Source organism: Etheostoma spectabile, chromosome 5, assembly GCF_008692095.1.
Source record: "Etheostoma spectabile isolate EspeVRDwgs_2016 chromosome 5, UIUC_Espe_1.0, whole genome shotgun sequence".
NCBI classification, from domain to species: Eukaryota; Metazoa; Chordata; class Actinopteri; order Perciformes; family Percidae; genus Etheostoma; species Etheostoma spectabile.
This window is the reverse complement of record NC_045737.1, coordinates 35,432,225-35,442,573: the sequence shown is the minus strand read 5'-3', so window position 1 is coordinate 35,442,573 and position 10,349 is coordinate 35,432,225. Positions and strand designations below refer to the sequence as shown.

The window sequence follows — 10,349 nt, the reverse complement described above, 5'->3', positions numbered from 1 at the left end:
TTTTTTTTTTTTTTTGCAGTTTTGTGACACCTGCTGTACGTTTCCAATCTTGTGTTTTCCAGTGACCCACGAAGTGACCCGGGCGCTGTCGCTTTAAAGCGAACACCTCCCCCTCCCCACAATATTGGAGCCCCCCAATCACCCACATAACATGGATGGATTCTATGACCAGCAAGTCCCATTCATGGTCCCACCCAGTGTAAGTGGACACATGCACGCCTCACACATCACATCCTCGCACTTTTCCACCCATGGCTCTACACTATGGATGGACCTTTCTAATACACGTACATACCATCTGCATGGTCCTTTGTGAGGTGAAGTGACATCTCCTCTTGGTGCTCTGACACTTCTGCGTCTTCTCCTCCTACTACCCAACAGCACAAGTCTCACGTGGAGGAACCATCTCACAACAGGCCTCTGAGCGACAGGAAAAGGAAGTTTGTCGACACCGAGCTCGCCCAGGACACAGAAGGTAACGTCGTCGTCGTTGTTGTGAATAAACAGTGCAGGTTTGATGTACGAGCTGCACGTTTTAACATGTGATTAGAAGTACAATTAAATTGGCGGGGACTTAAACTCAATATCTTCTTCTCGATGTTCAGAACTCTTCCAAGACCTCAGTCAGCTGCAGGAGATCTGGATTGCAGAAGGTGAGCTCCATAGTTTTTTTTTTACTAGTGTAGTTATTTTTGTAAATGTCTCCCAATGTTCCCGGCTGCTCTGTCTCCATCTTCACAAACATTTATCTGGCTTTGTGAAAGTTATCTTTGACTTAAGAAACATTTCTTTCATCTTAATAGGGATGGGGGGGGGGAAATCAATACAGCATAGTATCGCAATATTTTCAGTGGCAATACTGTATCGATACACAGGCGCCAAGTATGGATCTTTTTTATTATAATTTATATGTGTTGGTCACTTTGTCTGCTTGACAATCTCATTTTGCAGCAATAAAATTGAAGTGAGATAAACAAACAGAAATGTATCTTTTAGATAAAACAGATGTGGACAAAGTTTCCTTTTGAGGACATCATTTGAAATTGGGGAAAAAAGGTTATAAATTGGAGAATATAGCAATATGTTTAAAATCGCGATGATATAGTATCGTGGCTGAATCAAGTATCGTGATGATATCGTATCGAGAGGCGTCTGCTGATTCCCACCCCGACATCTTAGTCCTTTTGTTTTCTAAATAGTGAGCGGGATCAAACTGGGCCAGTTTCAGGATTAAAGATTAACTTGTAGAGAATTTGAAATATAACTATTTTTTGTTAGCAATTAGAGCAAGAAGAGCAAAGTCCTATGCATGAAAAGCTGCTGACCGAGACCCCTTTTCGTCTGAGTAGCTTTCTCTCCTTTTTCTGTTCGATTACATTGTTACTCTTCTTTAAAACTCTTTGATGAATCTTTTGTCTTGGTTTTTGTTTCCCTTATTGTCCACACTTTATGGCGACATTTTTGTTTTATTGGCCACATAAAATATGTTTGCTATAGAGAGACAAAAAGGGGTATGTGCTTGATTTTTCTCACATGTGCAACATTCTCTATCTTCACAGCCCAGGTGCCTGATGACGAACAGTTTGTCCCAGATTTCCAGTCGGAGAGCTGTGAGTACCTGATATTTTCTTACTGTTCCTCCATGATGATTGTGTGTGTGTGTCCCGTGTCCTCTGAATAGATTCTGTTACTCCTTTTTTTTTATATCAGTCAAACCCAGTCATGATTACGACGTTTTAGTCCAGCCTGGTCCTCGTCTGATTTTTGGCAGAGATTCAAACCACGATGGCGATTCAGGCTGAAAACCACGCTGTACCTAACCGCTGTGCATCAGAACCGTTCACCACAGGCTTCTTTTCGCTTGGAAGAAAGTGCTCTTCTATTGAGTTACTGTCCCTGACCACATGTCTAGGTCTCCTCTCTTTTATCAACATTTCTTCATCCTGCCGAGGACAAACACCATTCTTCGGCCTTTAAAGCACAGTTCTGGGAAAGGCCACTCTCCCCCTCCCCATCTCCCTCATTTTGAGTTTAACCAGCCGATTGGCATGGGGCATCACATGAGCCAAGCTACTAATCTGATTTCACACTTTCCCGCACTCGGGCCCTGCTGCTGAAGTGGGCTAGATTCCAGTGGATAGGGCAGCTTCAGAGCTGCCTGTTTCAGTCCTTCTTATGATCTCTCCCCATCCCCTCTGTCTTTCTGAGTTTATGTTTTTTGTCTGATGCGTAGGAGGTGGAGACAGGGTGTGGCAGCCGCTGTCATTGTGAGGGCTGCCTTTTAAATCTTGGTTAATGTGCTCATCGAGCTGCAAACTGACCGCCAGCCTCTGGTGCAAACATATTATTGAGGTGGATTCTGTTGCCAGGCTGCAGGCATTCTCTCTCACAAGTTGCCTATTCACCAAAACCAGATTTTTCAATATGAGCTAAAGGACATCACATGTCTCGTACTATGTTTAAATTGGCTCTATGTTTATTGATGTGTGATGCTTTAGCTCAGATAAGGGTGCTTGTTTGTTAATCCACTCACTTGGCCACCACTCCAGAGAAGGAAAAGATGCCTAATCTCCTCATTATTTACTTTTCTCGGTGTGTGAGGAACCTCACTCAAGCCGTGTAGGTTTCACAGTGCACACAGTGAAGCTCACGTGCCCATTGTAACTCCGCCAAGGTCCATCAGCACCCCGGGTGATTTATTTGGCCCCTGCTCCTCTGTGCCAAGGGATCTAGTTTCTGCCTTGCTATTATGTGGCGCCCTGGAAACTGCAGCCGATGCGCCGAAAGCTGCAGCTAGTGTCTAATGGTTACAGCACGGGAGAAGAAAATCATTCACCGCCATTAGATTACAGCCACACTGATTCATGGGTATTGGCCTGCCCTAATGGGAATCAGATGAGAACTATGATAGCTTTTATGTGTATAGAGCAGTTAGAATTGTGCTACCTAGCAGTGGTGGATAGATGGTTGTTTTCAGAGCCCAGAGTCGACCGGCATTAGGGAGGATGATAAATTGCTTCTAAGTGGCTCTGTCAGTCGAGGGAATACACAGACGTTGTCCATGCGTCCATTTATCCATCAATTCCAAATGTGGTTAAGATAACTGCTGCACTTCTGTTTATGGCTCCGATTAGGTGATATCTGGAGTTTATCTAATGCACTCAATTCTTTTTGTATGTCTCCTCATATCCAGTGATGTTTCATGGCCCGCCCCCAGCCAAGATCAAACGAGAGCTGACTCCCTCCAGAGAGTTCTCTCCCTGTCACCAGGACAGGAGTCCCATGCCCTACGGAGAGAAGTGCCTTTACAGCTACAGGTATGTAATTACATTTGGAGTCTACCAAGAGCAGGACGACCGCCACTGGATAGCATATCGATTGGTCCTCTCCAATTAAAAGAGTTCTGACTTTGTTTGTTTCCCCCATCTCTTCATCCACAGTGCCTGTGACAGGAAGTCCACTCCTGGGTTCAAGCCATTAACTCCCCCCTCAACACCAGTCTCTCCCTGCGGCCCTACCGGCACAGCAGGGACGCACCCTCTGAGTGCACAGACCCCCCCTCCTCACCCCCATGTAGCCAATCCGACCCCAGGGCCGCGTCCGGTGCACGTACAGCAGCCTATGACAGCGAGCGCCGGCTCTCCTAACCAGCAAGCAGTCCACAGCCCACCCTTCGCCGTGCCCTGTGCACCCATCAACCAGGATGCCAACAACTTCACACCTGAGCATAGGTGAGCACACAGAGGCCACGTCTACACTACTACTTTTTGGTATCTTTTGCTACGTTTACGCCTCGCGTCCACGCTCATCCAGCGTTTTAGAGTCTCTAAAATCGGCTTTTGGATAAACATTTGTTCCCATTTTGGTTTGAAAACTCTGGGGTTGATTTGTAGTTTGGAAGAGCACAAACCGAGACCTTTGGAAGCGACGACTCAAGCCAGTCAGTCTTATTGGTTAGGTACGCCCACATACCTTTCACTAACAGTTCCACCTCGTCGTCGGCCCAGGCAGATACATTCCTGGTGTTACGTTTTGCCGTTGTTCTTTCTCCAAAGTATTTCTGTATTTTTAACTTACACATCCATTATTTTCAACAGCAGAGTTAAGTCAGACAACCTGTTTACACTGGTGCACACATTCCTAGTGTATGAGGATATCAATGTAAATGCGTTGATGTGAGATTAGTTCTGCTACTGGAGCTTAAACTCATGTGGACAAATAGCGTTTTTTGTCGATGCTAGAGTTGAACATTTTTTATCTAGGTATGAGGCTTTTCCTTTTATTGTTTCCATTGTGTTTCATTTGGTGTATTTACGCAGGAGTGTTTCTGAAAAGAGACATAATTTCTTTGTCTTGCCGCTTTCCCCTCCATTATTAGGTTCCAGCGGCAGATGTCAGAGCCATGTCTACCCTTTCCCCAATCCGAGAGTCAAGGGCGCCCCCAGTTCTTGCCCCAGCCACCCAGCCGCAACAACAACAACAACAACAACAACAGCAGTCTGCCACGTGACGGCCGGCCGCCCTACCACCGCCAAATGTCAGAGCCACTGGTAGCTGTGCCGACCCAGGGTTTCAAGCAAGAGCTCATCGACCCACGCTACACAGAGCAGGGCGTCCCCAACATGGGCCCCCCAGGTCCACCCCCAGGTCCTCTGCATCAGGCTGCTTTCCACCCCATGGCCATCAAGCAGGAGCCTCGTGACTATTGCTTTGATTCTGGTGAGTAGAGAAGGGTAGTTCATAGAAAAATGAATAAATATAAAACCATGGGAAGAGTCCATTACCTCTCAAGATGTCCCAGTGGATCTTCCTGCATATCTCTTTCTCTGCTCTTGCACAGCAAGGAAGTCCACTGTTATCTGTGTGAAAGTAATGTCTAGGGCCGTGTGAAAGTAGAGCGGGCAGAGGGTGTGGAATGTGCCCGGTCGTGTGTTTGTTCTGGGCACTAACACGCGCCTGCGAGTTTTAGCGTGCAGCAGAGGCCTGGGCGCACAGGTGCTCATTTCTCCCACTAACACTCCCACTATCTCTCTCTCAAAGCCTAATCTGCATCGTTCCTCAAGAGCCATGCCAGTAAAGTAAAAGTGGGTCTCTTAGCTCTGCCTAAGCCTCCGAGGGTAAAAAGTAAATGGGCCATCCAGCCAGGTGCAGAAAACCTCTTGACTGAGCCTACCTGGAATAGATCTAGGCTAGTGCCCTCAGAGGACTTAGTGACCTGCAGCACAGCAAGCTGATTGTGAGAACCTGGAAATTCTTAGTTTGGTTTTACAGAATACACAAGGGGCCAAATTGCGCCTCTCCAGAAAGCCTTGTTAAACAGTCATGGCAGAGATGCTGTTTACTCGCTTTGCTTAAATCAAACAAGTTAGAGCGACTGTCGCTGCAGTGTCTGATCCTGACGCCCACACACCCAGCTGTTGTCCCTGCTCTGATGCATTTACATCCTCTTTTCCTGAAACTCCGCGACCAAATTATGTTTTATTTTTTTAATCTTTTCTTGCTCACTCATGTATTCTCATTCTTTTTCTGCCTGGTGGGTGACCGGCTGGCATGGCAGTGATGTAATGACAAATCCTCTTAGCCTCTTATGGCCTTATAAATACCTACGTCACAGAGGCCTAGTGCCTCTGGACGAATGGAAGAAGTGCAACATGAAACATGTTGTTACGCCGGTGTTGGTGGTCTACAGATGGTGACCAAGCCATTTTTGAAGATATAAAGCCATGATTTGAATCCACCCATTATCATATCAGCATATGACAGAGGAAGTTTCCTATAGGGGTGGGACTCTCTGGGCCCCTCACGATTCGATTCTAAACAGATTATCAATGCATCTCGCTTGTTTTCTTTCTCAATTTTTTAACGTGCACAAAAAAATGTACTGTACATATAAATCTGTTTGTTAGATTTCAATACATGCAGTATTTGTTGTGATGAAATTTCTTTTTATTGTGTAGTCACTCCATGCTTAAGCCTTAAACCTGCTTGTGAAAGTCACCTTCTTTCAAAGCGATTGTCCACGTCAGAGGCTCAGTCGTGGTTAAAGGTGGAGAACATGAAACGTGTGCGTGCGTGCGTGCGTGCGTGCGTGCGTGCGTGCGTGCGTGCGTGTGTGCGTGTGTGTGTGTGTGTGTGTGTGTGTTGCATCTAAGAATTTTTTTTTTTTTCCTCACCTAGTTTCCTAAGTTTCTTTTTCAATTTACTCTTACCTTTCTTTGTCTCTACATGCACGGTAGGACTTGGCAATACCGATTTCTCCCTGCAGACTCTTTCCTTTAGTTAGGACAAGAGCAGACGGAGACTTAAGGAAACACTTGCTCAAGATTGATCTCTGGTTGTCTTATCAGTAGACAGGAAACAGAATAATGGATGGGGGTGGAGATGGTTGGGACGCACTGCAGAGACGCTGCAAACGGAAGACAGGCCTCGACCCCTCAGGGGGTGGACTGGCGTAACTCGATTGTCATTGAGATTTAATACAGCAGCCTTGGTGCTAATCTTATTTAAAGGCTTGGTGGACATGCGGGGGATGTTGTGTGCTGTGCAGGGTACTGTGAGCTGAGATTTAGTTCAGTGCGTGCGTGCGTGCGTGCGTGCGTGCGTGTGTGTGTGTGTGTGTGTGTGTGCTGTTTTATTTTGAGCCCAGCTGTTGACCATGTCAACCTCTAGCGTCATTGGTTAGCCAGAAAAGCAGCCATCATGTCTTTTGACCTCTTTATACCCAGTACTGTGATTTAACACATTAATACAGCTTGGACTCAATGACTCCTGTATAAACAAATAGCAAACCATACATAAGTCTCAAAGCTGTGTATGTTTGTACACAGTGGCAGGGATCCAAATATATCTGTCAGCTGCGTGGCAGATTTTGATGTATTACACATGTGATACAAAAGTGAGGATGTCTCTGGTCTAAATTTACGCACCTTTCTTCTTTGTTTACAGAAGTGCCTAACTGTCACTCATTGTTTGGGAGAGCGGGGAGCTTCTACCAAAATAACCATGAAAGTAAGTTGGAGATTACTGTCTGCTTTTGTCTTTTTACGTCTCCGATGTTTAAATATTTCATTAGTGAAGTCCATCGATTGTAGCGCTGCAAAGATGAATCGATTAGTTGTCAACTATTAAACTAATCTCCAACTATTAGTAATAATAAACTAATCAGTTTAAATTTTGAAAGAATCTCTGATTTCAGCTTCTTAAATGTGAATATTTTCTTCACTCCTCTGGGACAGTAAACAGAATATCTTTTGATTTGGGGACAAAACAAGACATGTAAGGACGTCCTCTTGGGCTATGGGAAACACTGGTCACTACTGACATTTTACAAACCAAACAACTAGACGTTTAATCGACCAACGATAATAAAAAAGAATGGTTTGATTGTGACCGTGAATCTTGTGACTTATCGAGCTGCTAAAAGCTCAGCGTGGGTGATGGCCGGGGGAAAGACTGGTGGTCAGCAGCGTGGAAATGACAGCTCGAGAGGGAAGTAAATCTATCAGTGAATCATGTGCAGCTGCTCTGCATTTACAGTACATTTCGCGCATCAGCAGCTGGCAGAAGCTTTGCACAATTCAAGCTTCCATTATTGGGAAGCTGCCCGGCTATACTACTGCTTTGCATGCCGTTTGGATCTCTGGGTTGAACATGTCACTGGCCTTCATGTCAGAACAAAAGCCCGTTTCCCACCCTCTATCCCATGCTGTTCCACTTTCATCCCATTTTTAAGCTTAATTTCTTTCTTTTCATCAATTGCAGGCTTCTCCTTCGACAGAGATCATCAGCTGTACTTTGACGATACCTGTGTGGTCCCTGAAAGATTAGAAGGTGAGACTGGGAAATCAAGAGGAAAAAAAAAAAATCTCAATATTAACCCAAAATACTACTAGATATTGTGTGCCCATAAAGTTGGCTATTGTGGGCAGTTTCTGAGTCCTTTGACTGCTTGTGGTGCATAATGAACAGCAAGTCCACTTCACAGTCTCCATCTGGCAGGAATGTCTCACCACACTGTGGTTGTGGTGGAGTGCAGTGCTGACTGACGCTTTTTCTTCACTCTTTGTTTTTCTGCCTCCTTTTTACTTCTCTATACTCTCCTCCTCCTGCTCTTCTTCTCCCTCTTCTTCCACTCACAGGTAAAGTCAAACAGGAACCCTCTGTTTATCGGGACGGACCTCCCTACCAGCGCCGGGGCTCCCTGCAGCTCTGGCAGTTCCTGGTCACGTTACTGGACGACCCGGCCAACGGCCACTTCATAGCCTGGACTGGTCGCGGCATGGAGTTCAAACTCATTGAGCCTGAGGAGGTCAGTGCCCACAGTCCTCAACTGGACTCATGTCTTCTGTCCAACTAAATATTAGGGCTGCCAGTCGATCAAAAGATTTAATCACATAATTGGCCACAGTTAAAGCTATAGTACATAGTTTCTACGTAACTACAAGTAATGATACAAACCTCCAACCCTCTTCCATACGGTTGCTAGTAGCCAAGGAGGACACGGAGGATTAAAAAAACACAATGAACTCTTGAGAAGAGGCAATTATCTCATTATTGAGTTTCTGCGTGGGAAAGTCGCCTGACGCCACAATCTTCTGAACATAGTCATACTGAGAAAAACAGAGTGTCGTGTGGAGCTGATAGTCTTAATCAGCTTTATAGCAACTCATTTAGCAACGACTGGAATATAACGGACGTTTATTAATATCAAAAAGCTACGCACTAAAGCTTTGACTCACGATTAATTGCAAATTTGGTATCTCTTCTACATGTTCTTCAACAGGGATATTTTTTAAATGTTTAATGCTCAAGTGGTATTTGAGACGCTGCGTACTCAGGTGGTAACTTAATTCACGTTGACGGTACATGCAAATAACTTTAGTCTTGAGGAGAAAAGGATCTGGAAGGGCTTTGAAACTCAACTTGCTATTCAAAAGACCCTTTTCTTCATCGGTTTCGGCTCAAGGAGGGTTCTTGTTTTCCCCTACATGTCGAGCAGCCTGTGGCCCAAATTCTGACAGCAACTATACATATCAATTCTCTGTGGCTTATTGCAAGTCTTTGTGTCTCGCGTGTCCTCAGGTGGCTCGTCGCTGGGGCATCCAGAAGAACAGACCGGCCATGAACTATGACAAGCTGAGCCGCTCGCTGCGTTATTACTACGAGAAGGGCATCATGCAGAAGGTAAAGGCACGTTCACCAGTTTCCTTTCTCTCCCTCCACCCCCTCCCCTCAGCAACTTTGTGCTGCATGGGGCTAAAATAGTCAAGGTCGTGATATTTGATTACAACAATGAGGACGCTCTGAAGTAGAGTCTTACTACAGCAAGTGGCTAAATAGTGGCAGTAAATCCTAGCCTGCAGCCCACATCTCTTCTCCTATTAAATATTTGTTTAGGGTTTGCTGCCTCAGATTTAAGCCGGATCAAAACGTCTTGAAACTTGATCTGAGAAAAGGTGAGCATGGGTGGATCAGTCATCCTTGAATCAAGAGTCTGTAAAGGAAATTTTGTGTTCTGCACACAACTAAGGGCTGCAACTAACGATTGTTTTCATTGTCCATTAATCTGTTGATTAGTTGTTCGGTCTGTAAAATGGTGAAAAATGTCGATCAGCCCAAATTTTCAGTTTACTGTCACAGAGGAGAGATGATTAATTTAATTGTTGACAACTAATCGATTAATCTTCGTGGTTATACACCCACCCAGATTGCACAATAAGTACCACTGAGGATGTTTCATATGGGAGTTAAATATGTATTTTGTCTTGTTTCTCAGGTGGCCGGTGAGAGGTATGTGTACAAGTTTGTGTGCGACCCCGAGGCTCTCTTCTCCATGGCCTTCCCTGACAACCAGAGGCCCAACCTGAAGGTGGACCCGGACAGCCTGCTGGGGCTGGACGACGACACCGTGCCCCTCACCCACTACGAGGAAACTCCTCCCTACCTGCTGGACGCCGGGGAGCAGTGTGTGGCAGGCTTGCCATTCCCAGAAGGCTACAGCTACTAACAAGCAGCGGGGTCGTAACGCACACAACACATGTACATGCAGAACACTCCGAAAGTCTCTCGACAGCCACTTTTAAAAATCCAAGAGCGGGAACTGCTGAGCTGCTCGGAAGAATAACCTCGCGCTCTGCTCCTTTTTATGGTTTCCTCTCCTGCTCCCTGGAAAACCTTCATGAGACTCTGTAAGCTCCCAAGCTAAGAACGAATGAGGGGAACGCCTGCGGCATCGTGTGAGAACGAGGGTTGGGAAACCAGCGAGGGTGAATTGGACTGCAAGGGGCTGTGTTGCTACGGAGACCAACAAAGCGAGGCCACATGCCGCCAACTTTAAAAGGACTGACAAC

The 10,349-nt window shown here is 45.7% G+C and overlaps 1 protein-coding gene across 4 annotated transcripts in view; it reads left to right on the top strand.

Moving 5' to 3' along the window:
* The window catches only part of etv5a (ETS variant transcription factor 5a), a 12,281-nt gene extending 2,202 nt beyond the window's left edge, over positions 1 to 10,079 (top strand). Inside the window, exons 2-13 of one of the 4 annotated variants that reach the window (XM_032515402.1) lie at positions 63 to 199; positions 382 to 475; positions 606 to 653; positions 1,560 to 1,610; positions 3,194 to 3,317; positions 3,441 to 3,731; positions 4,379 to 4,719; positions 6,946 to 7,008; positions 7,762 to 7,830; positions 8,139 to 8,308; positions 9,082 to 9,183; positions 9,776 to 10,079. In XM_032515402.1, the coding sequence (XP_032371293.1) occupies positions 152 to 199; positions 382 to 475; positions 606 to 653; positions 1,560 to 1,610; positions 3,194 to 3,317; positions 3,441 to 3,731; positions 4,379 to 4,719; positions 6,946 to 7,008; positions 7,762 to 7,830; positions 8,139 to 8,308; positions 9,082 to 9,183; positions 9,776 to 10,006 (1,632 nt within the window). In that variant the 5' untranslated portion in view covers positions 63 to 151 and the 3' untranslated portion in view covers positions 10,007 to 10,079. Of the gene's footprint in view, positions 1 to 62; positions 200 to 378; positions 476 to 605; positions 654 to 1,559; positions 1,611 to 3,193; positions 3,318 to 3,440; positions 3,732 to 4,378; positions 4,720 to 6,945; positions 7,009 to 7,761; positions 7,831 to 8,138; positions 8,309 to 9,081; positions 9,190 to 9,775 lie in introns of all 4 variants that reach the window. The other 3 variants (XM_032515400.1, XM_032515401.1, XM_032515399.1) reach the window with 3 other exon arrangements.
* Positions 10,080 to 10,349: the final 270 nt, after the last annotated feature.